The sequence below is a fragment of the Pantherophis guttatus genome, chromosome 4 (assembly GCF_059756535.1).
Source record: "Pantherophis guttatus breed Tessera chromosome 4, ASM5975653v1, whole genome shotgun sequence".
Classification (NCBI taxonomy): domain Eukaryota; kingdom Metazoa; phylum Chordata; class Lepidosauria; order Squamata; family Colubridae; genus Pantherophis; species Pantherophis guttatus.
Genome location: NC_142066.1, coordinates 7,217,077 through 7,240,026, shown reverse-complemented (window position 1 = coordinate 7,240,026; position 22,950 = coordinate 7,217,077). Strand labels below are relative to the sequence as shown.

Below are 22,950 nucleotides of genomic sequence, written 5' to 3'. Positions count from 1 at the left end.
TGTTACAAGATGCTAAGACGAGGGGTGGTTTTGGTTTACCGAATTTTGAATTATATTATCAAGCGGTAACATGGAAAAACACTAGATTATTAAATTTGGAGGGACATGTTTTGTTGATGGGATGGCACGCTTTCTTATGGTATAAAGGAACTAAAATTCAGGGGTATTTTAGAAGACATCAGATACGTGAAGCTCTGTTTTTGACATGGGAGAGGATTAAAAAAATACCATTATTTGAAGATTCCAGTCTGCGTATCTACAATTGAAGCTTTTTCTTATCCAGTGGTATTTAGAGGGGAACAAATTGTTAGATATAGTGAATTATTGGATAAAAAGGGTGAATTTAAATTAAAACAAGATTTAGAAGACCAGGGAATTAAGATGGATTGGTTCTCATACATGCAAATACTTTCCAGATATCGAGAAGACTTTTAACAAGAAGGTATTTATAGTGTTTTGACTGGTTTAGACAAGATATTAATGGGTTCTGATGACCATGTAATTAAAAAGCTATATGGATATTTACTTGAAGTAAAATTGGAAGAAGAACAAGTTAAAGAATCAATGATAGCATGGGGGAAAAATTTTGGTTATAGTATTGATTTAGAGAAATGGCAAAAATTGTGGTCACATAACTATAAAATGACAATCTCGACATCATATAAAGAGAATTTGTATAAGATGTTTTACAGGTGGCATTTACCCCCAACGAGAAGTGTCATCAAACTCCAGGATCTTATTACCATATGTGGTGGATATGCGTGGAAGCAAGGAGATTTTGGATTAAGATACATACGTGGTTAGAAAAAATGACAAAGAGACATATTGACTTTAAACCAGAGATATTTTTATTAGGGATTTTACCAGAGACATTTAATAAAGAATTACAATATTTAATTGTGAATATTTTAACAGCGGCCAGAATTGTATTTGCCAAAAACTGGAAAGGAGAGAAGATAATTACTGATGAAGAAATTATTAAGAAAATATTGGATTGTGCTGAAATGAGTAGATTGACATTTGAAATAAGAGAACAGGAAGATAAACAATATTATTTGATATGGGAGATATTTTATCAATGGTTTGACAAAAAAGTATGGAGATGAGATAGCATATATGAAATGAAACTTTGATGAAATCTTTAAATATTTACCTTCTGTTCAAGTAAAGAATAATTGTTATAAGATAAGACTTGGAAAATTGTAAGCACGAAATGATTTTAACCGATTGAGATCCTGTCTATAATTGTTTGTAAAGATGATATTTTTAAGTTGTTTTTTATTTTAATTTAAAATAAAAAAATTTTTTTTAAAAAAATATATAAACACATCATGTAACATTAAATAAATAATGACCACAAGGATAAGAGAGAGCAAAGCTATGATCATTCAATAATATATCAGTTCCTTAATTCTTTCTCTTTGTCAGCTGTTCTTTGCTGTTCAGCTCTGGTTTGATCAGAATAATATAACATTTGGGTACAAAGATGAAACCGAGTAAACCAGCACTGGAGGCCAAGATGGAGAAGATCTCCACCGCTAGCTTCTCTTTCCCTTTGGTGCTGAGGTAGGCTGGAAGGAAAGCTAACCAAATGCTGCAAAACACCAACATGCTGAAGGTGATGAACTTGGCTTCATTGAAACTCTCTGGAAGGTTCCTAGCTAGGAAGGCCACAATGAAGCTGATGATGGACAGAAGCGCCATATACCCCAAGACAAGGAAAAACATCACAATGGGCTCCTCATTACATTCTGCAATGATACGTTTGGTGAATGACTGTTTGTCCAGATCTGGGAAAGGGGGAAAGATTGTCATCCACACAACACAAATAATTGCTTGAATGAGGAAACAGCAGAGAACAATGGAGTTGGCTAGTCTTTTCCCAATCCACTTCCTCATGTTAGATCCTGGTCTTGTTGCCACGAAAGCCACCACCACAGTGATGGTTTTGGCCAAGATACAAGAAATGACCATTGTGAAAGTGATGCCAAAAGTGGGCTGTCGCAAAAGACAGGTGACTCTCCTTGGCTGGCCAAGAAAGAGCAAAGAGCAGAGGAAACAGAGCAGAAGAGAGACGAGGAGAATGTAGGAGAGTTCTCGGTTGTTGGCTTTGACAATCAGAGTATCTCTGTGCTTAAAGAATGTTCCAAGAACAAACACTGTGGTCAGGGAGAAAACCAGAGAAGCAGAAGCTAAGCTGATTCCTAAAGGTTCCTCATAAGAGAGAAAAATTATGACTTTGGGCATGCATTGAGTGTGGCCTTTATTTGCATATTGATCTTCTGAACAACTGAAACACTCATTCATATCTTGAAGAAAAAGACCAGATATCAGAAAATGACCACATTCAATTCTGACACATTGACAATTTTTGTTCTCAAAGGCTGATACAATCTTCTACTGAAACATAAACATATGTGCTAGTCATTCCCGACTCTAGGGGGTGGTGCTCATCTCCGTTCCAAAGCCAAAGTGCCAGTGCTGTCGGAAGACATCTCGGTGGTCACGTGGCTGGCATGACTAAATGCCAAAGGCGCACGGAACACTGTTACTTTCCCACCAAAGGTAGTCCCTATTTTTCAACAATTCAACTTCAATTTTTTATGTGCTTTTCAACAGCTAGGTTGGCAGAAGCTGGGACAAGTAATGGGAGCTCACCCCATTACATGGTACTAGGGATTCAAACCGCTGAACTGCCGACCTTTCGATCAACAAGCTCAGTGTCTTAGCCACTGAGCCGTAGCTTGTATGTAATGGACATCCTAGCTTGTATACTATTCACATCTGAACCTGATATCTGAAGTGACCATTCTAAATGAAGTAGACATTACATTTTTATCTGAATAACATTCTCTGATGAACGATGTTCCCTCTCTTTGGAATACTGGCTATACAGCTTCACCTACCCTTCTGGTCTGAAATCTTCCCATCTGGATATGGGGCACAGTCATAACAACAAAATTTATATCCTTCTCTCTTCTTCTTCTGATAGCCTGGTTGGCAATATTCATTGCATACAGAATGCAGTACCACCTATTCAGAATAAAGATAATTTAGAATCAAATTATATCCATCAATACCGTGTTTCCCCAAAAAGAAGAGCCTGTCTTATATTTTTTTGAACCCTGAAATAAATGATTGGCCATATTGCTCTCAAAAGCCCAATTGGGCTTATTATCAGGGGATGGCTTATTTTGGGGGGAAACAGGATGTATCTATCAATCCATCCCTATGCCTCCAGGCTTAAAATTTTGTGCTTGAAGAATCTGGAACTGCGCCACCTGTGGCCCAATTTAAGTATAGTACACAAAATTGTTTGCTATAATGACTTGCCTGTCAACAACTTCTTCAGCTTCAACCAAATAATACACAGGCAAACAATCGATACAAACTGAAGGCAAACCGCTTCAAACTTGATTGCAGAAAATACAACTTCAGCAACAGAGTGGTCAATGCCTGGAATGCTCTACCTGTTCTGTCCCCCCACCTCACATAGGCAGACACACGAGCAAAAGACGTCTACAGTAATTTATTTTTACAAGCCGACCTGAATCCCTTTGGCAGATACAAATTCTGGCAGCTACTTTCCAAATGCCTGCCAAGTTTCTTATCACCTCTAGAAACAGGAGTCAGCGTATCTGTAGTCTGTTGCTGGGGCAACCAAGAGTTCAAAGAGTAGTCAGAAGTCATTCACAAAGTCCAAGCCTTAATTCCGAAAAGTATCCCATCCGAAGCTCAAGATATGCAGTTTTTGTCCGTCACAGAGCCTGCAGAGCAACCCCACCCACTTTTATCCACTGTGGGGCATAGCTCAGTGACTCAGCAATCTCTGGCCCTTCCCCACCTCTTCCTTTGCTGCGCACGCCTCTCCCTCCGACGCTGCCTGGGATCAATCCAAGATTGATCTTCATCACTCCCTATTAGAGGGTACCCTGACATGCTTTCCTCCTGGCCTTCGGCTGGAACCTGAGGCATTGCCAGAAAGGAGGGTCCTGGAGAGGGAGTCCTTGTCAGTTCCTCCCCATCACTTTCAGAGTCATCTTCCTCCATGAGGACAGGCTCGGGAGCCGGAGTCACAACACTACCTGACTCCATTGTTACAGCCTCAAACCCCTCACAGCTTCAATCTCAAACTGTCTACCGTGGACCTCACCCCATTCTTAAGAGGTCCGTAAAGGGGGCGTGCATAAGCGCACTAGTGTGCCTACCGTCCCTGTCTTACTGTTCCTATTTATCTCTATTTACTTCCTTTGTTCATGTTCATGTTCATACCTATACTTGTTATCTTGTACATGTTTGACAAACAAATAAAATAAAATAAATAAATAAATAAAAATATTCAAGAGATAAGCTTTTCTCTTTTATAGTGGACTCGGAATTAAGAAGGGAACACGAGCCAGCTAATAAAATCCTTGGTTATATAAACAGAGGCATAGAATAAAAATCATGTGAAGCAGGGGTGAAATCCAGCAGGTACTGACAGGTTCTGGAGAACCAGTAGCGGAAATTTTGAGCAGTTCAGAGAATGGGCAAATACCACCTCTGGCTAGCCCCAGAGTGGGGTGGGAATGGAGATTGCAGTAACCTTTCCCTGCCATGCCCACCAAGACACGCCCACAGAACCGGTAATAAAAAAAATTGGATTTCACCACTGATGTGAAGTATTAGTACCACTTTATAAAACCTTAGTAAAACCACAACTGGAATACTGCATCCAGTTTTGGTCACCACATTACAAAAAAGATGATGAGGCTTTGGAAAAAGAGCAGAGAAGACCAACTAAGATGATTAAAGGCCTGGAGACTAAAACATATGGAGATCAGTTGCAGGAACTAGGTATGGCTAGACTGGAGAAAAGAACTAGGGGAGACATGACAGCAGTATTCCAGTACTTGAGGGGCTGCCACAAAGAAGAGGGAGGTCAACTTATTTTCCAAAGCATCAGAAGGCAAGACGAGAAACAATGGATGGAAACTGATCAAGGAGAGAAGCAACCTGGAATTAAGGAGAAACTTGCTAACAGTGAAAACAATTAACCAGTGGAACAGCTGGCCTTCAGAAGTTGTGGATGCTTCAACACTGGAGGTTTTTAAGAAGAGACTGGACAGTCACTTGTTTGAAATGGTATAGGTTCGCCTACTTGAGCAGGGGGTTGGACTAGAAGATCTCCAAGGTCCCTTCCAACTATTCTATTCTATTCCATCCCTTACCATCCCATCCCATCCCATCCCATCCCATCCCATCCCATCCCACTCTATTCTGATTGATTGATTGATTGGTTGATTGATGAGTTCTATCTTTTATGATCCACACTAATGAGTTTGTAATTAAAAAAATAAAACAAAACTAGGATCCTATGTTGTGCACCTGGTTAAAAGCTGTATGCCACACTATCGCATCCTTATTAAGGGAGATTGGATTTCCTTCCATAGTCTTGGGATCAAGCTTTCCAACTTTCAGCCTCTGGAAAGTATGATTGGGGAAGGTGAGCAGATTGGTGATGTCAAATTGGCTTTCCACTTCCCCTTCCGTGTTGAAGGACACAGTTTCTCCTGCTGAGTTGTTAAAGGAAATGCCTTGGAGAAAGAAGTGGAGCTGATGGAAAAGGAAATAGATAGCTTGTAGGTAGACAGGCAGGGAGGCAGATATCTTTCTCTGAAACTCTTGGGGTATATTATGTAAATCATTACATAATTTAAATTATCATGGCAGATATTTGGCCCAAGTAATGTTTGCAAGTGTCTTAAAGATAAAGGTAAAGGTTCCCCCGCACATATGTGCTAGTCGTTCCTGACTCTAGGGAGTGGTGCTCATCTCCGTTTCTAAGCTGAAGAGCCAGCGCTGCCTAAAGACGTCTCCATGGTCATGTGGCTGGCATGACTCAACTGCAAAGGCGCACGGAACACTGTTACTTTTCCCACCAAAGATGGTCCCAATTTTTCTACTTGCATTTTTTATGTGCTTTCCAACTGCTAGATTGGCAGAAGCTGGGACAAGTAACGGGAGCTCACTCCATTACGCGGCGCTAGAGATTCGACTCGCCGAACTGCCGACCTATCTGATCAACAAGCTCGACAAGCGTCTTAGCCACTGACCCACCGCATCCCTCTTTGCAAGTGTCTTACATGTATCTTATTTACTTTTATCTCAAATCTGGTAAAACATAGATTCCATTGCTGACAATAGAGGAGGAGCCTTGGTGGTGCAGCGGACTAAGTGCTGTTATGTAGCACTTAGCTGCCAGCTGCCTGCAATTAGTGGGAATTCAACTCTCACCAGGCTCAAAGTTGACTCAGCCTTCCATCCTTCCGAGGTAGGTAAATTGAGGACCTGGATTGTGGGGGCAATAAGCTGACTTTGTAGAAACACGGCTTATGGGGGGCCAAAAGCCCTAATAAGCAGGTATATACAAAACAATGAGGGCTATTGCTATAAGTGTATTGTAAGCCACTCTGAGTCTTCGGAGGAGCGCGACATATAAATTGAACTAATAAATAAATAAATAAATAAATGAATGAATGAATGAATGAATGAATGAATGAATAAATAAATAAATAAATAAATAAATAAATAAATAAATAAATAGCAAATGTCAATTTTCAATATTTTGGAAAACAGCTTTTTATTCCTTCTTGATGTTCTACCACCCATTATTGAATCAAATTTATAGATTCCTACTTTTCTATACAGAGACTGTGTATGTGTAAACGATTCAGACCATACTCTCATAATTAAGTGATTTCATTCACTAATGGGGTTGTTGTGGACTCACAGCTTCTGCTGGAAAAGCAGGTGGAAACTGTGGCTTAGAGGAACTTCATTTCAACATGAAAGAGGGGGACAGGGACAGGGGTGGGTTCTAAATTTTTTTACTACCGGTTCTGTGGGCGTGGCTTATTTTGTGGGTGTGGCTTGGAGGTCATGTGACTAGGTGGGCATGGCTAGCTGGTCAGTCATTTCTGGAAGGTCCTCGCACTTATGACCAAGTCCTCGCACTTACGACCCAACTCATTTGTTTGCTTTTAACACTGATCAGCTGTAGGACGGCCCTTTGAAGCCCCGCGGCAAGAGTTTAAACAGTTTTTTTCCCTCTAGTCATCAGCTGGGACTCAGGAGGCAGCAATAGATTGGGGGTGGGACCAAATAAAAGGTAAGAATAACGTGGGTGCGGGGGTGGGGGGGTGGGAGGGCGGGGGGGAGAACCGGTTCAGTGACATCATATCGTCACCGCTACCGGCTCGGCCGAACTGGACCAAACCAGGAGGAACCCACCACTGGACAGGGAGTTCCTTCAACGTTTTCCCAGCTTCTCCTATATTTTAAGACAGATAAATACATTGGAATAAAAATTATGTAATGGTAATGTTGCAGTAGGTAAGTGTTGGACTAGGTCAGGGGTGTCAAACTCAAGGCCCAGGGGCTGGATCTGGTCTGTGTGGTACTTAGATCTGGCCCGTGGAACTGCCCTGGAAACAGCAAAGGACCAGCCCGCATGGCCTCTGCCAGAAAAAAACTTGGGAGAGTTTGTGGATGGCCATTCCAAGCTCTGTTTTTGCTGGCAGAGGGTTGCAGGAGGCTGTCACAGCTGAAAATGGAGTGTGGGAGCCTATTTTCACCAGCAGAGTGCTCGGGCCACCTATGGCCAACACAAGTGATGTCGAGCTGGCCATGACTACTCCAGCCCCCCAAGGTCAAACACAACTCTGATGCTGCCCTCAATGAAATCGAGTTTTTCACCCCTGGAATAGATTATTACCAAGCTCCCTTCCAACTTCCATGAACATTTCCCCACTGATTTTCAACTCCCCACCCACACAAGTTTCTATGTTATTATTCATCCTTCTACATGGAAAATTGCAGGGGTGAAATTCAGCAGGTTCTGACAGGTTCTGGAGAACCAGTAGCAGAAATTTTGAGTTGTTCATAGAACTAGCAAATACCACCACTGGCTGGCCCCAGAGTGGGGTGGGAATGGAGATTTTGCAATATCCTTCCCCCAGGAATGGGGATTTTGCAGTATCCTTCCCCTGGAGTGGGGAGGGAATGGAGATTTTGCAGTATCCTTCCCCTGCCATGCCCACCAAGCCACACCACGCCCACCAAGCCACACCCACAGAACTGGTAGTAAAAAAAAAATTGAATTCCACCATGGGAAAATTGTATTAATAATATTATTGTCAGCGTTCCAAATTAGGCTTTCTTCCAGCACTGACATAACAAGTTGAAACAGAAAGAGCGGAAGCTTGATTTATTGCTGAGATGAACTTTTACCTAGTTTTGTATATACAGATAGGGTTTCCTGGGAGACGAGGGTGGGGGCTGCATTCCTGTGAAAAGAACGTGCCGGGATGTAGAGATGGATCTGTATGATGGCCAATGGGACGTGGGGGCTGGAGAGCGGAAGAGGAGGGGGTTGGAAGGAGGGGCCAGTTTGGCTGCAAATTTGAGTCAGAAATGTCGGATTCTGCTATGCTTAAAAATAAAATGTTTCATTAGACAGCTTGCGCTTGAGAATGAAGTTTATTCAAGATAGCACCGAAACCTGACAGACAGCCAAACTCTCCTCCAAATCCAGGCTGGCTGAGTTTAAATCATCCCGTTCCCTCCCAGACATCTGGTCGGACGGACTATGGCTGAAGCCAAGCTCTCAGAGGAAAGCCTGCTTCAAGAAACGGGAGGAGCAGAAGCGGTCGTGATTCCAGCCAACTTGGAAAATACAAAGGTAAAAGATAAAGAAAAACCCCTAAGTGAATTGGGAAGGGCGAGCTGGGGATGGGAATGGCAGCGAAGCCCAGACAAGGCAGCACCTCCCCACCCCACAATGAGAGACGAGGCAGAGGACTACCATCACCAAGGCTGGCCCTCCAGAGCTCAGCACAGAGAGGAGAGGGCAGAGAGGGAGGAACCACCCCAGTTCAGAGGGAAATTCGATGGTGACCCAGACAACCTCGCCCAATTCCTCGATTCAGCTGAGATATACATAGAGCGGTTCGGACACCTCTACCCTTTCCCCAGAGCCCTAGTGAATGCTATCTCGGAAGGGCTGGAGGGAGAAGCAAAGAGGTGGTCAGCATCACTCTACAAATACAGGGCCCCCCAGCTACAAAATGCGGATGGGTTCTTGCAACTATTGAGAGCCCGTTATGAGGAGGAGGAGGAGGACCCCTATGTGGAAGACGAGCTCAGAAACCTAATGCAGAGGGGGAAGCCTATCAGAGAGCATATCCGTGAATTCAGGAGAGTCATTGGGACACTGCCTCCCCTACCAGAGCGATTGCTGGTGTATTTTTTTAGAACAAGCCTAGATAAAAGAATTTCCCAAGTGACTGCCTATCGTGACATCCCAAACCGACTCGCTGAATGGTTCCGGGTAGCGATAAAAGTCGACAGAGGGCTGCGGGCGAGTGACACGTCAAAACCACCAGAGGGAAAGGAGAGAGGCCAACCAGTCCAGGGGCCACTCAATAGACGAGAAACCCCAACATCACAGCCCTCCTACAGACCAACTGCCCCACGGAGCCCACTGAAATGCTACAGATGTGGGGGAAGCGGCCACATAGCAGCAAGATGTGGAACGCCTAGACCGGGACCCGATCCACCACCCAAAGCACGGCCGGAACGAGGGCCCAAGCGCGTCACCCACGTACTGCAGGAAGCTCCCCAAATCCCTGAGTTTTTCGCTCATCTGACCGAAACCAGAGGAATCCCAGACGAGAGAGATCAGTTCCCCGAACCCTATGACATGGAAGACGAAGGCGAGGATGACCCGATGGTGAGTGGACCCGTCCACCCTTTTCTTTTCCCCATACGCCTAACAGCCCCCAAAACAGGGGCCCAAGAGACTTTCCAAGCCCTAATAGACTCGGGTAGCACACGGTGCCTAATCAACCTACCCACAGTTCTAAAATTGGGAATCCGAGCTAAACAGCTCAAACAACCAATTCGCTTCGAGCAAGTTGATGGGTCCCTAGTGGGAGGAACGTATGCCACACATTTGACTGAACCCGTGAGACTAGAACTCGCAGATCACTGGGAGACGATCCGCTTCATAATAGCCCCCAAGATGACAGAACCAGTCATATTGGGACTCTCATGGCTCGACAAATGGGGCCCAATCATTTGGTGGCAAGAGGGAACCCGCAGGCTGAGAATAGCAAAGGGGCCCCAACCCCTGCCGCCCCGACCAGAAGAATTCCCTCCCACGCTGAAACCCCAAAGCAGCCCTCCACTACAGAAGAAAACACCACCAACACAAGGGCCCCTCCCAGAAGGTGCAGCAAAACAATTGGCAGCCGCACCCACCACCGCTTGTAACGCAAACCAGATCCCAAGGGACTACCAAGACCTTGCTGGGGTATTCAGCGAGGCCGAGTGTGACATTCTGCCCCCCCACCGCGAGACCGATTGTGCCATCGAGATTATCCCAGGAGCGAAACTACCCAAACCTAAAATGTATGCTATGACGCCCCGAGAAATGCAGGAAATGCGAGACTACATAGACAAAAACTTACAAAGGGGATTTATTGAGCCAGTGAAACCAAGGGTAGCGGCGCTGGTCATGTTTAAAGAGAAAAAGGACGGCTCCATGAGACTGGTGGTCGACTTTCGAAGTATCAATGCTGTTTGCGTACACAACTTGTACCCCCTCCCCCTCATGAAAGACATGTTAGCCCACCTAGCTAAAGGGAAGGTTTTCACCAAACTAGACCTTCGAGAAGCTTATTACCGAGTACGCATAAGGGCAGGAGATGAATGGAAAACAGCATTCAACTGCCCCCTGGGTAGTTTCCAGTTTAAAGTAATGCCTTTTGGATTGCAAGGAGCCCCGGCAGTATTCATGCAGTTAATAAACGAAGTCTTACATGAACACCTTTACAAAGGGGTCCTCGTCTACCTGGACGATATTCTTATCTACACGGAGACCATAGACGAACATATACCCCTCGTCCGCCAAGTACTGGAAAAACTGCTACGGGCAAACCTATATGTCAAACTGCCAAAATGCGATTTCCACCAATCACGGCTAGACTACCTGGGCTACCGAGTATCAAATGAGGGGATAGAGATGGACCCAGCCAAGGTCCAATCAGTTCTACAATGGCAGCCCCCTCGCACCCGCAGACAACTGCAAAGTTTTCTAGGTTTTGCGAATTTCTACAGACAATTCATCCCCTCGTTTGCGAAAATTGCCAAACCTTTGACAGACCTCCTAAAGACAGGAAGCCCAGCGATGAAACCTCACCCGGGACAACCCCTACAGTGGGACCTGACCTGCCAACAGGCATTTGAGATGCTAAAAGGACTGTTCGCGAAAGAACCTGTCTTAAAACACCCGGATCCAGAACAGCCTTTTGTCATCCAAGCAGACGCAAGTGATGTGGCAGTAGGAGCCGTGTTACTCCAAAAGAACAACCAAGGGGATCTACAACCCTGCGCCTACACCTCCCGCAAACTCACTGATACGGAGAGGCGATGGGCGGCGTGGGAGAAGGAAGCGTTTGCAGTAAGGTGGGCCTTGTTGACCTGGCGGCACCTTCTAGAGGGAGGCCAGAAACCATTTGAAGTCTGGACTGATCATAAAAACCTAGAGGCCCTAAAAACCCCATGAAAACTGTCGCCCAGGCAAGTGCGGTGGGCACAATACTTCAATCGTTTCAATTTCGAGCTTAAGCACATCCCAGGTGGGAGAAATTTCCTGGCTGATGCCCTCTCCCGGATGCCCCAATACAACAGTGAGCGGGAGCAGGTAGTGAATGCCATCATCCCCTCCACCCAAGCTGCGGCCCAAGTGATCACCAGACGGCAACGACGTGACCAGCAAGGCCAACTTGCAAGTGATTTAACTGCAAAATTAAAAAATGAAACACTGACAGACCCCTGGTATCGGGACAATCAACATCTCTTGACAAAAAGAGATGAACTAGCATGGAGGGGGACAAAGCTCTATGTCCCACAGAGTTTACGCATCCTGATTCTCAAGAGGAGCCATGATGTTAAACCAGCAGGACACTTCGGGTTCCTAAAGACTCTGCACCTAGTACGGAGGCAGTTCTGGTGGCCACATATGAGAAAGGACGTAGACAGTTATGTAAAAAGCTGCACCATTTGTGCCACGATGAAGACAAGGCCAGGGTGCCCGCCTGGATTGTTGCAACCAGTAGCCAAGCCAACAAGACCATGGGAGGAGATTGCAATGGACTTTATAGTAGACCTACCGAGGAGCAGTGGAAATACAGTGATCTGGACTGTAATAGACTTATTCTCCAAACAGGCACACTTCATTCCTTGTAGTGGACTGCCTTCAGCCCGTCAGTTATCCAAACTGTTCCTGAAACACATTTACCGCCTACATGGAGTCCCCAGGAGAATCATTTCCGACAGAGGGGTCCAGTTCACAGCAAAGTTCTGGAGGGAGTTTCTACGGTCCATAGGTTCATCCCAAGGGCTCAGCTCAGCATTTCACCCGAGCACCAATGGGGGGGGCAGAAAGACTGAACGCTATGATAGAACAGTATTTAAGATGCTACGTCAACTACCAGCAGTCCAATTGGGCAGACCTCCTATCTTTTGCGGAGGTTGCATATAATAATGCTGTCCACAGCAGCACGGGGCTAACCCCGTTCAAAATAGTGAGTGGCATGGATTTTGTTCCCATGCCAGAATACCCGAGGGAGCCCCCTTCCTCAGTCAGTTTGACCGACTGGATGGCAATGTTGAGACAAACATGGGAAAATGTTAAGAGGGCGCTGGCAAAGGTGGCTCAATCTTATAAGGACCAAGCAGACAAGCACCGAACTCCCCAAAGACCATTTCAGCTAGGAGAGAAAGTTTACCTCTCCACCAAGTACTTGAGACTTAGACTCCCGAGCAGGAAATTGGGCCCAAAATTTATAGGACCATTTCCTATAATAAAAATAATCAACCCCGTTACAGTGCAATTGCAGTTGCCACGGCTTTTGGGGAAAATTCACCCCATTTTTCACAGTAGCCTTCTAAAACCTGTAGTGGGGTCTACTTTAAGGCCAACGCCACGTGAACCTCCTGGGCCCCTGGTTGTTGGGGGCCAAACGCACTACGAAGTGCAGCAGATTCTTGATTCAAGATGGCACAGGGGGCGCCTTCAGTACTTAATTAAATGGAAGGGTTACCCATTGTCAGAGGCTTCCTGGGTGAAGAGCGCAAACATCCAAGCTGATCGCCTTATAGCAAAATTCCATGCAGATCACCCGGGAAAGCCGGGAGGGGGGGTGCACAGCCAGGGAGGGGCTGATGAGACTAATCTTGTTGTGTTTTCCCTATGGGATAGGTGATGTTGCAGAAGTGAAGGGAGAGAGGCCGGATGTCAGCGTTCCAAATTAGGCTTTCTTCCAGCGCTGACATAACAAGTTGAAGCAGAAAGAGCGGAAGCTTGATTTATTGCTGAGATGAACTTTTACCTAGTTTTGTATATACAGATAGGGTTTCCTGGGAGACGAGGGTGGGGGCTGCATTCCTGTGAAAAGAACGTGCCGGGATGTAGAGATGGATCTGTATGATGGCCAATGGGACGTGGGGGCTGGAGAGCGGAAGAGGAGGGGGTTGGAAGGAGGGGCCAGTTTGGCTGCAAATTTGAGTCAGAAATGTCGGATTCTGCTATGCTTAAAAATAAAATGTTTCATTAGACAGCTTGTGCTTGAGAATGAAGTTTATTCAAGATAGCACCGAAACCTGACAATTATCATATTATGCAATGGTTCACCTGGAAAATATAAATTGAAATGTTACCTGCCATGGCTGAAGTCTTTTGCTGCCCAATGTTCCCCTGGAAACAGCTTGAGATGAGGCTGCAGAATGCAAAGCGTGGGCCACAGCATGAACTGCATTGTAGATACTGTAGCTCTGCCCACTCATGGCCATTTCAAAAGTTGTGGCAGGAAGGATGTCCAAGCTCTCCTTCCCACTACATGATTTCGCCCCCAATTTCTCTGAATTTGAAAAATGGCATTTAAAAGCTTTCTCCCAAAAACCTTTAAGAATCCTGTCTTGCGGGCTGTGGCCAGGTTTGAAGTGCTTGAGAAAATTTTGGTACCCAGTAATCTCTATAGAATGAAGCATGAAGGAAAGAGACCCTTGAAACAAATCCAATGAAGTTCCTACCTGTTGACTCATTAATGCAACATCTATCTGGGCTGTCATAAACCACACTTTTCCATCACATGCTTTTTCACTGCATCTATCATTTTCTTCAGATAGTAAGTTGTCCAGCCATATCAGGGTCCATGTATCTCCATAAACAACCAGTATGCTTGCTCTGCTCTGCGTAAAATGGAGACGAATTCTTCCCATCAGGTCCGCTGATCTTATGCCAATCAGTCACACTCTGTTTCTCCCTCTGGGGCACTCTTTGAGTGAAAGCTGAACAGATTCCATTCTGAGAGAACAGAGCCTCCAGGGTTAGCAGAAAATTCTCTCCATGGTCACCATCCTCAGCAAAGAGGCCAATCCAGGTCCATCCAAAATACTTGAGCAGGGAAATGATGCCTTGGACCTGGGGGTCTTCACTGAGGGCCATACGGAAGAAGGAAGGATCCAGCCCATTTCTCTCTTCAGAGGGAAAGGATCCATATGCCAGCTAAGTAGAGAGGAGATGTTTCAGAAATAAGTGAGAAGATAGCAAAGAGTCAGGATGTCAACTCTCAAAGCATCCCTGGCCTGCTCTCAAGTTGCCATAGGCCAGGGGGATGGGAAACGGCAGGGCAGCCAAAGATAGATGCACATTCCAGACATATCTCTTTCAAAGCTGTATCCCAGGGTTACCCTCAGCAGCTGGAGGGGAGTGACCTCTACAACCCACGAAATTGCTCCGTTGGCGAATGTGATTGATAACACACCCTGGGGGAAGGGGGGGGAAACAGGGTCATAACTGAGGTGTAAATTACGTAGGGTCAGAGCTGGCTTCACTTGGGAATGTGCTGACAAGAAGCGCCTAATAAATAACTGGATTTCTTTTGAAGCTTGGCTCGAGGCTCATGATTTAATTAGGGCATCCATTAGAACCCTGACACAGGATACATGAGAGTTTACATGACAGAACATACTGATTTTGGAAGACAATACAAAACTTCAATTCTATAGCTTAAATTCAGGGAACTAATAGAGAGATGAAAATGGTTAAGAAAAAAACATATAGGAAAAATTATGAAACTTTGAGAAATTGTCTCAGGAGCAACCGTCCAGTCAGGAATATATACCCCTCCGTGTAATACACACACACTAGAACATCTACATACATAAAAAATACTTTTACACAGAGTGTGTGAGACACAGGCAGACAGACAGACAGACAGATCACCTGAATAGAACAGAACAGGTAACAAATAAGAGGAGCAAAGCTCCTGTCCAACAAGAAGGATGCATGAACAAGAGGTAGATAAGCTCTACTCCACCAATTGTTCTGCCCAAGCTACGGACCCCAAAGAATGCAGTACACACAAAGTCCGTTCAAAACCTAGTTTACTAAATAAACCAGTCTTTTACAACAATGGCTGTTAATTAACTGCATTAACAGCCGCAAAGAATTCAAAGAATAATAACTGAAAGCTTACTGTGGTTGGCAGAATGCCCAGAAGCAATTTGCAGGAAGCTGATAAGATAAGCAAGATTTTTTATTTTATTTTATTTTATTTTATTTTATTTTTTATACCGCCCTTCTCCAACAGGACTCAGGGCGGTGAACAGCCGAGATAAAATATAACATATAAAATTTAAAAAAACAGTTTAAAAGACATTAAATAATTTTGGCCCTCAATTTAAAACAACCCAGTTAAAACCAATTTCAAATTAAAATTGAAAGGATGGGATCAAGCCAGCCCAGCTTGATGAAATAAATGAGTTTTCAGGGCCCGACGAAAATTCCGGAGGTCTGGTATCGTGCGTATCTCTGGGGGTAGATCGTTCCAGAGGGCAGGTACCACCCCCTGGGGGTCACCAACCGACATTGTCTGGCCGACAGCACCCTGAGGAGGCCCTCTCTGTGCGAGCGAACTGGCCGGTGGGAAGCTATTGGCGGCAGAAGGCGGTCTCGTAGATATCCTGGCCCTAAGCCATGGAGTGCTTTAAAGGTGGTCACCAACACCTTGAAGCGCACCCGGAAGACCACCAGAAGGCAGTGCAGCTCGCGCAGGAGAGGTGTCACATGGAAGCGCCCCATTGCTCCCATAATCCCCCGCGCAGCCACATTCTGGACCAACTGGAGCCTCCGGGTGCACCCCAAGGGGAGCCCCATATAGAGAGCATTTCAATAGTCCAGGCGGGAAGGGACGAGTGCCTGAGTGACCGTGTGTAGGGAGTCCTGATCCAGAAAGGGACGCAATTGGCGTATCAGGCAAACCTGATAAAAAGCCCCCTGGCCACGGCCGTCATATGCTCTTCTAAAGACAGCCGTGCATCCAGGATGCCCAAGTTGCGAGCCCTCTCCGTGTGGGCCAGTGATTCACCCCCAATAACCAGCAATGGCACCAGCTGGCTATATTGGGATGCCGGAAGCCACAGCCACTCAGTCTTGGAAGGGTTGAGTCAGAGCCTGTTTCTCCCCATCCAGGCCCACATGGCCTCCAGGCACCGGGACATCACTTCAAGGGCATCGTTGGGGTGGCCTGGGGTGGAGATGTACAGCTGAGTGTCATCAGCATACTGATGGAACTCCACCCCAAAGCCACGGATGACTCACCCAGCAGCTTTACATAAATGTTGAACAGAAGGGGCGAGAAGACTGACCCTTGCGGCACCCCACAAACAAGGTGCCTCGGGGTCGACCGCTGCCCCCCTGCCAACACAGATTGCGACAGATCAGAGAGGTAGGAGGAGAACCACCGCAAAACGGTGCCCCCCATCCCCAACCCCTCCAACCGGTGTAACATGATACCATGGTCGATGGTATCAAAAGTCGCTGAGAGATCTAACAGGACCAGGATAGAAGAACAACCCCTATCCCGAGCCCTCCAGAGATCATCTACCAATGCGACCAATGCCATTTCCGTGCTGTACCCAGGCCTGAAGCCGGACTGGAGCGGATCTAGATAGACAGCTTCATCCAGGTACTGTGGAAGTTGCCGCGCCACCACACTCTCAACAACCTTCTCAATAAAACAAAAGTTGGAGACTGGATGATAGTTAACCAAAACAGCTGGATCCAGAGAGGGCTTCTTGTGGAGGGGCCTCACCACCGCCTCTTTCAAGGCGGCCAGCAGGACACCCTCGCTCAAAGAAGCGTTAATAATCCTCTGGAGCCAGCCTCGTGTAACCTCCCGGGAAGCCAGCACCAACCAGGAGGGACACGAGTCCAATAAACATGTGGTCGCGTTCAGCTGTCCCAGAATCCTGTCCACGTCTTCAGGAGCCACAGGATCAAACTCCTCCCAGATAACACTCTCAAGACCTGCCTCAATCATCCAGTCCAGATTTACCCAGTCAGAGGCCAGGCCTTCCTGAATCTGAGCAATCTTATCGTACAGATACTGCACAAAATCCTCAGCTCGACCCTGCAAGGGATCATCCCGCGCTCCCAGATGGAGGAGGGAGCGGGTCACCCTAAACAGGGTGGCTGGGCAATTATCTGATGACACAGTAAGGGTGGCAAAATAGCTAGATTTTGCTGCTTTTATCGCCACTAGGTAGGTCTTAATATGAGACTTCACCAGTGTTCGGTCGGATTCGGAATGGCCGGTCCTCCAACCGTTCTCCAGGCGTCTTTTCCGGCGCTTCATCTCCCTCAGCTCCTTGGAGAACCAAGGAGCTAGGTGAGTTTGGTGCCGGGTCAGAGGCCGCAAAGGCACGATGTGGTCCAAAGCCCCAGCAGCTGCACTGTCCCAGGTGGCCACCAGGTCTTCAGCCGAGTCATGAGCCAGAGTCTCAGGAAATGGCCCAAGCTCCATCTGGAACCTATCAGGATCCATCAGGCACCTGGAGCGGAACCACCTAGTCGGTCCCGCCTCCCTGCGGTGGGGTGTAGCGGTTAGAAAGTCAAGTCGAAGGAGCGAGTGGTCAGACCATGACAAGGGTTCGATGATTATATCCCCTGTATCAAGGCCACTTGACTACTGACCAGAGATAAAAACTAAGTCCAGAGTGTGCCCGCCCGTGTGAGTAGGGCCATGAATTAACTGAGTCAGGTCCATGGCCGTCATGGAAGCCATGAACTCCCGAGCCACCTCAGACGTTTCACAGATGGATGGCAGGTTGAAATCCCCCATGACCAAAAGTCTGGGGGTATCAACCACCACCTCAGCTATGACATTGAGCAGCTCAGGCAGGGCCGTTGCCACGTGGCAGGGAGCCAGGTACGTGATCAACAAGCACATCTGCACTCCACGGCCCCACTTCACAAGAAGGGACTCACATCCGGCTATCTGTGGAACAGTGGTCTCCCTCAGATCAAGACCTTCCTTTATAATAACCACCACCACCCCCTGCCCCTGCCCGAGCTCTCGGCTGGTGGAATGCACGGAAGCCTGGTGGGCACATATCTACAAGGGGAACTCCCCCCCTCCTGCCCCAACCAGGTCTCCGTAATACCTGCCAGGTCCGCTCCCCCTCCTGAATAAGATCGCAAATGAGGGGGGCTTTATTTACCATGGACCTGGCATTGCACAACAACAGCCGAAGGCTCGGCCCTGAGAGTCTGAACAGCCTGGGGAACGAGAAGGGCTATGGGGCCCGGGGCATGCCACCGCTCGAAGATAGCGACTGTGCGCCCCCACCACATGATATGGCCCTCAGCAGAATGAACTCTAATGCCCCCCTTACCCCTGGAATCCGCACCCTCTGTGGCCCGACTGGCAGCTGGGCCAGACCCCTTCCCCCATGGGTTAACCAGCAAACCCACACAACCCTCCCGCCCCCTAGAACCCCTTAAAAATCTATCTAAAAATTTCCCCAGAAAACCCCTCAATCCCCTTTTTGCGACATGCCACCTCTCGGGGTGCCAAAGCCCATCATAAAGGTAGGCCTTCGATAGAGTGGAGGGCCACACCTGCGAGAGGGGGGAATCTCACAGAATAAGAAACTCCACTGGTGAATACATCTAAATAATCGGGGGAAGCCCACGGCCAGGGGGTTAATCAAGTTGGTCCAAATTCCGGAAAAGGGGTATCCAGTCAGGTCCAAGTCAATAAACTCCAATGCTCTCTCACAGCAATGGATGGAGTCTTAAGCCATTTCGGGGCCAGATGTCGACACCAGCCTCCCTCTCACGAAAGCTGGGAAGGGCCAAGAACCGCAGTCATCATCCGACTCCATACCAGACTTGAGATCCAGGGTATATCCCTCTACAATTGGGAAGCATTGATGACAACCACCAACCTGCAGGACCACAGGCCAGGAAGAGACTCCGGTGGCTGCACCTTAGGTGAATCAGGAGGCCATAAAAAAGTCCATGGGAGGCAGATGTCACATTGTTCAGAGGCCACCTCCAGATGATAAATAGCCTCACAGAGGCTAATAGACCACACGAGGCACAGAAGACCTGGCCAGCGATCTTTCATGGCCAATGGGGTCAACAATGCCTCTAGCTCACCCCCATCCACATGAGGGAGGGGGAAGAGCCTCTGGAATGACCAGGGATGAGTCCTCTCCAAGTGGGTCACCCCCCCATGGCTGCAACAGGCAGTCCCAAAAACAAACATTGGTAGCATAGTTGGTATAATAGTCAGAGTGCCCCTCGCTCTCCCAATGCAGGCCTCCTGTCCCTCTTCGCCCTCTCTGATGTCATCCCCCGCAGCTGTTCATCCCAGCCAGTGCCAACATTGATGTCGCCAGCCCTCCGAAGTCACCTCCATCCACTGCTGGGTCTCGCAGGAAACTCCTACCATCCCCATGGATTCCCCTGGAGTGCCAACGAGGGGCAGCATCGCCAATGCCATCACTGCTGTTCCGGCAGCCGTGGGGACATGCTGAGGCCGCTCTCACCTGGCTGCAAAGCCGCAGCATAGCCGCCTCCACCTTTGTCCTGGCCGTCGCATCCTGGAGAGCAACGAGCTCTCAAGATGTCAGAAGAGATCGGTGGGAAGCTCCCCTCACCGGGCATGGGGCATAACTAGCTGGTTATAAGACACGAAGGTATGTGAACGAAATTGTTCCCTGCAAATTGCTTCAGTCAGCGTTCCTTCTTAAATAGGCTAAGGGAGTGTCCAATTAGCCCCAAGCCTTACTCTCGAGGAGACCTCCTCCTGAGGAGCCACTCCTGCCTTTTGGCAGCTCTGCACACCTGTGCATCGAGAAGAGACTCCTCCTCTTCGTTCTCTTCACTTAAGGGAGCTTCTGGAGGTTCTGAAGGCCCTGGCTGAATCCCCGCCTCTGGTACCACATCTTCTCCAGCCTCCTCATTGTCCGACTCGAGTGCCAGCTGCACAAGCTGCTAGCGCAGCACACACCAGCCTCCTCGCTGTCAGAATCAGCTACTAGCTGCACAGGCCGCGTACAGGCCACAACACTTAGCTGCCCTGAGTCTTCAGAGAGGGGTGGCATATAAATTGAATTAATTAAATTAAATTAAATTAAACACCAATTGGTACACAATAGAGAAGCTACCATACGTATAACACATGGAAAGAAGGGATCACCCATAAATCATGACTCAAAATATTAATGGAACATCATGACTTCTGCTCCCATTGCCCACTATATTTTACTCTTAAAACAATCCAAGCAAAATGTTTAGTTGAAATTTCACCTCTTCTGAGTTGGCTTGATGAAGTTGCTTTAAGAGTGCTGGCTTCCCTCTTGGTGAAGATTAGAGCTTGGTTCCAAGCATTAAGAAAAGTTAAATCAGCATGGACAAGATATAGACATGAATGCCCCAGCAAAGAGTATACCTTTATTATCCATTTATATAGCTCAACTCCAGCTATCCTATGCATATGTTTTAGATGAGAAGTGAATATTATTGTGCTTAAAACAATTAATCATTTCCTATACAGTAGTGGCCAAAATTGTGGAAACCTTTTGGGGGAAAGTGTATTTTCTAAAACTAGCTAATAACACCACTTTTTTTTTTTTGAAGTAGTACCATAAAATTATATATCAATGGAAAGATAATTTAATCACAAATGTAATACAATAACTTTTATGAAGGATTTGCTATTAGAATAGCAGTTACAGTATAAAGAAGAAAAGGGAAACACGTAGAAAAAAAGAGATGTACAAAAATTATCACCATAGAAAAAATGAGACATAGAAAAATGATCACCATGTCAGTTAATACTTCATTGGGTCACCTTTAGCATGAATTACAGCCTTACAACATCTTCCCATGGAGTGAACCAAATCTTTTAGTTCTGCAGCTGTTATCATGTGAAACCAAGATTGAATGATGGCTTCTATTAACTGGGCTTTATTGCTGGCTCACTTCTGACTAACAAGTTTCTTTAGTCGGCTCCATAGATTTTCAATTGGGTGAAGGTCTGGGCTATTCCCAGGCCATTCCAGCAATGGAATAGGATGATCTTAAAACTCTCTTTTTAAAAAGTGGTGTTATTAGCCAACAGACCTCAAAAATACACTTTTCCCAAAATTTATTTATTTATTTATTTGTTCAACTTGTATGCCGCCTTTCTCCGAAGACTCAAGGCGGCTTACAATCCATTTGAAAACCATATATAAAACATTAAAAGTTTTATATATGGTTTCCACAATTTTGGCCACTACTGTATATTTGTGTAACTGTCAAGAATATGATCTGGCTTTTGTTGGAACACCACACAGAGACAAAGCACATAAAAACAGCAGAAGAAATGTGTAAATATCTCAAACCAAAGCACTTCAAGGGGTCCCCAAACTACAGAGGCCTGACCTGTGGGATCTTGTACATCCTTAAAATGTCTGCTGCCTGGAAGGAAATATCAGACGTTAATCCTGCAATCACAGCTATCACATTCTTTTGGGAGTCACATTTATAGTTGAGGACAACTCTATGTGACTTGAGGAGAAGCTGCAGAAGGCTGTGATAGAACAGATTTTCCTGGCAGTAGCTGTCCACGATGTAGAATCCAAGGGTGATGTTGGGCAAGATCTTTAGATTCCCATTGATCTCACTGATAGCAAATTGGATGGCTAAATTGTGCTGGTAAAAAACTGGAATCATTCTGAAAGTAAAAGGATACACATAATTCATATGAAAACACCACAAGGGGCAAACACCTTGCACGTTCTTCAAGGAAACCCATGATTCCCAGCCAAGAATATCTGATGTTTATGCCCAATTCATGGCTGGGCTGTGATAAAATAGAAATGGAGAAGATCAAAAGAAGGTCCAAGAGTTGAGTTTTACAGGACCTTCAATATGGACTATGACAATTTGCCATGGCCAGCTCGCCACAGCGAGGAGAAACAGAGGAGAAAGGTAGTGGCCCGCGCCTCTAGCAGAGTTTAGCCAACTCACCATGGCTAACTTGCCACAGTCAACTTGCCACAGTCAACAGGACAAGAGTTAAACTAATATCAAAGAATGAGTGGAATTGAACCATTAACAAAAAGGATGAAAAAGGAGGGACAGAATGACATGTGAATGGCAAAAATTCAAATATTTTTTATTTATTTTTAATAGAATTGTTAAAATTATTCCACGGTGAGTTTTCCCATGGTGAGTTGGCCATCGCAAGTTGTCCTGCAGTGAATTGGCCATGACGGGTTCGCTGTTGTGAGTCAGCTGTGGCAACCTGGCCATGATGAGTTGGCCGCAGGAAGTTGGCTGTGTTGGCAAGTTGTCCCATTCCCCTTCAATGAAGCCAGCCTTGGACAAACTGCATGATTACTTGCCTTCATTACATTGCCTTCATTACATTTTCATTACCTTCAAACTTGCCTTCATTACATTTTCACTTCACAGGAGCTAGGGGGAGGAGCAACTGTCTGTGAGGGGGGAGTCTGAGAGTGAGTACAATGGAGAAAGGAGCTATGGGGAGGAGCAACTGTCTG

General features: G+C 46.3%; 1 protein-coding gene across 1 annotated transcript; it reads right to left on the bottom strand.

Moving 5' to 3' along the window:
- Positions 1-1,407: 1,407 nt before the first annotated feature.
- Positions 1,408-22,117, bottom strand: LOC148113643 (vomeronasal type-2 receptor 26-like). Its single transcript, XM_087893223.1, has 3 exons — positions 21,827-22,117; positions 19,809-19,998; positions 1,408-2,309 (listed from the first exon to the last, which is right to left on the bottom strand). The coding sequence occupies exons 1-3, from the start codon at positions 22,115-22,117 to the stop codon at positions 1,408-1,410; spliced, it is 1,383 nt and encodes a 460-aa protein (XP_087749349.1).
- Positions 22,118-22,950: the final 833 nt, after the last annotated feature.

Bases quoted from the DNA above. Each gene is read 5' to 3' on its own strand.
- LOC148113643 (XM_087893223.1), bottom strand. From the start codon at position 22,117: ATGATTCCAGTTTTTTACCAGCACAATTTAGCCATCCAATTTGCTATC. The intron at 19,999-21,826 runs GTCAGGCCTCTG...GTTGCTCTCCAG, and splicing joins GGATGTACAAGATCCCACAG to GATGCGACGGCCAGGACAAA. The intron at 2,310-19,808 runs GTGACTTCGGAG...TTTTTCTTCAAG, and splicing joins AGACCCAGCAGTGGATGGAG to ATATGAATGAGTGTTTCAGT.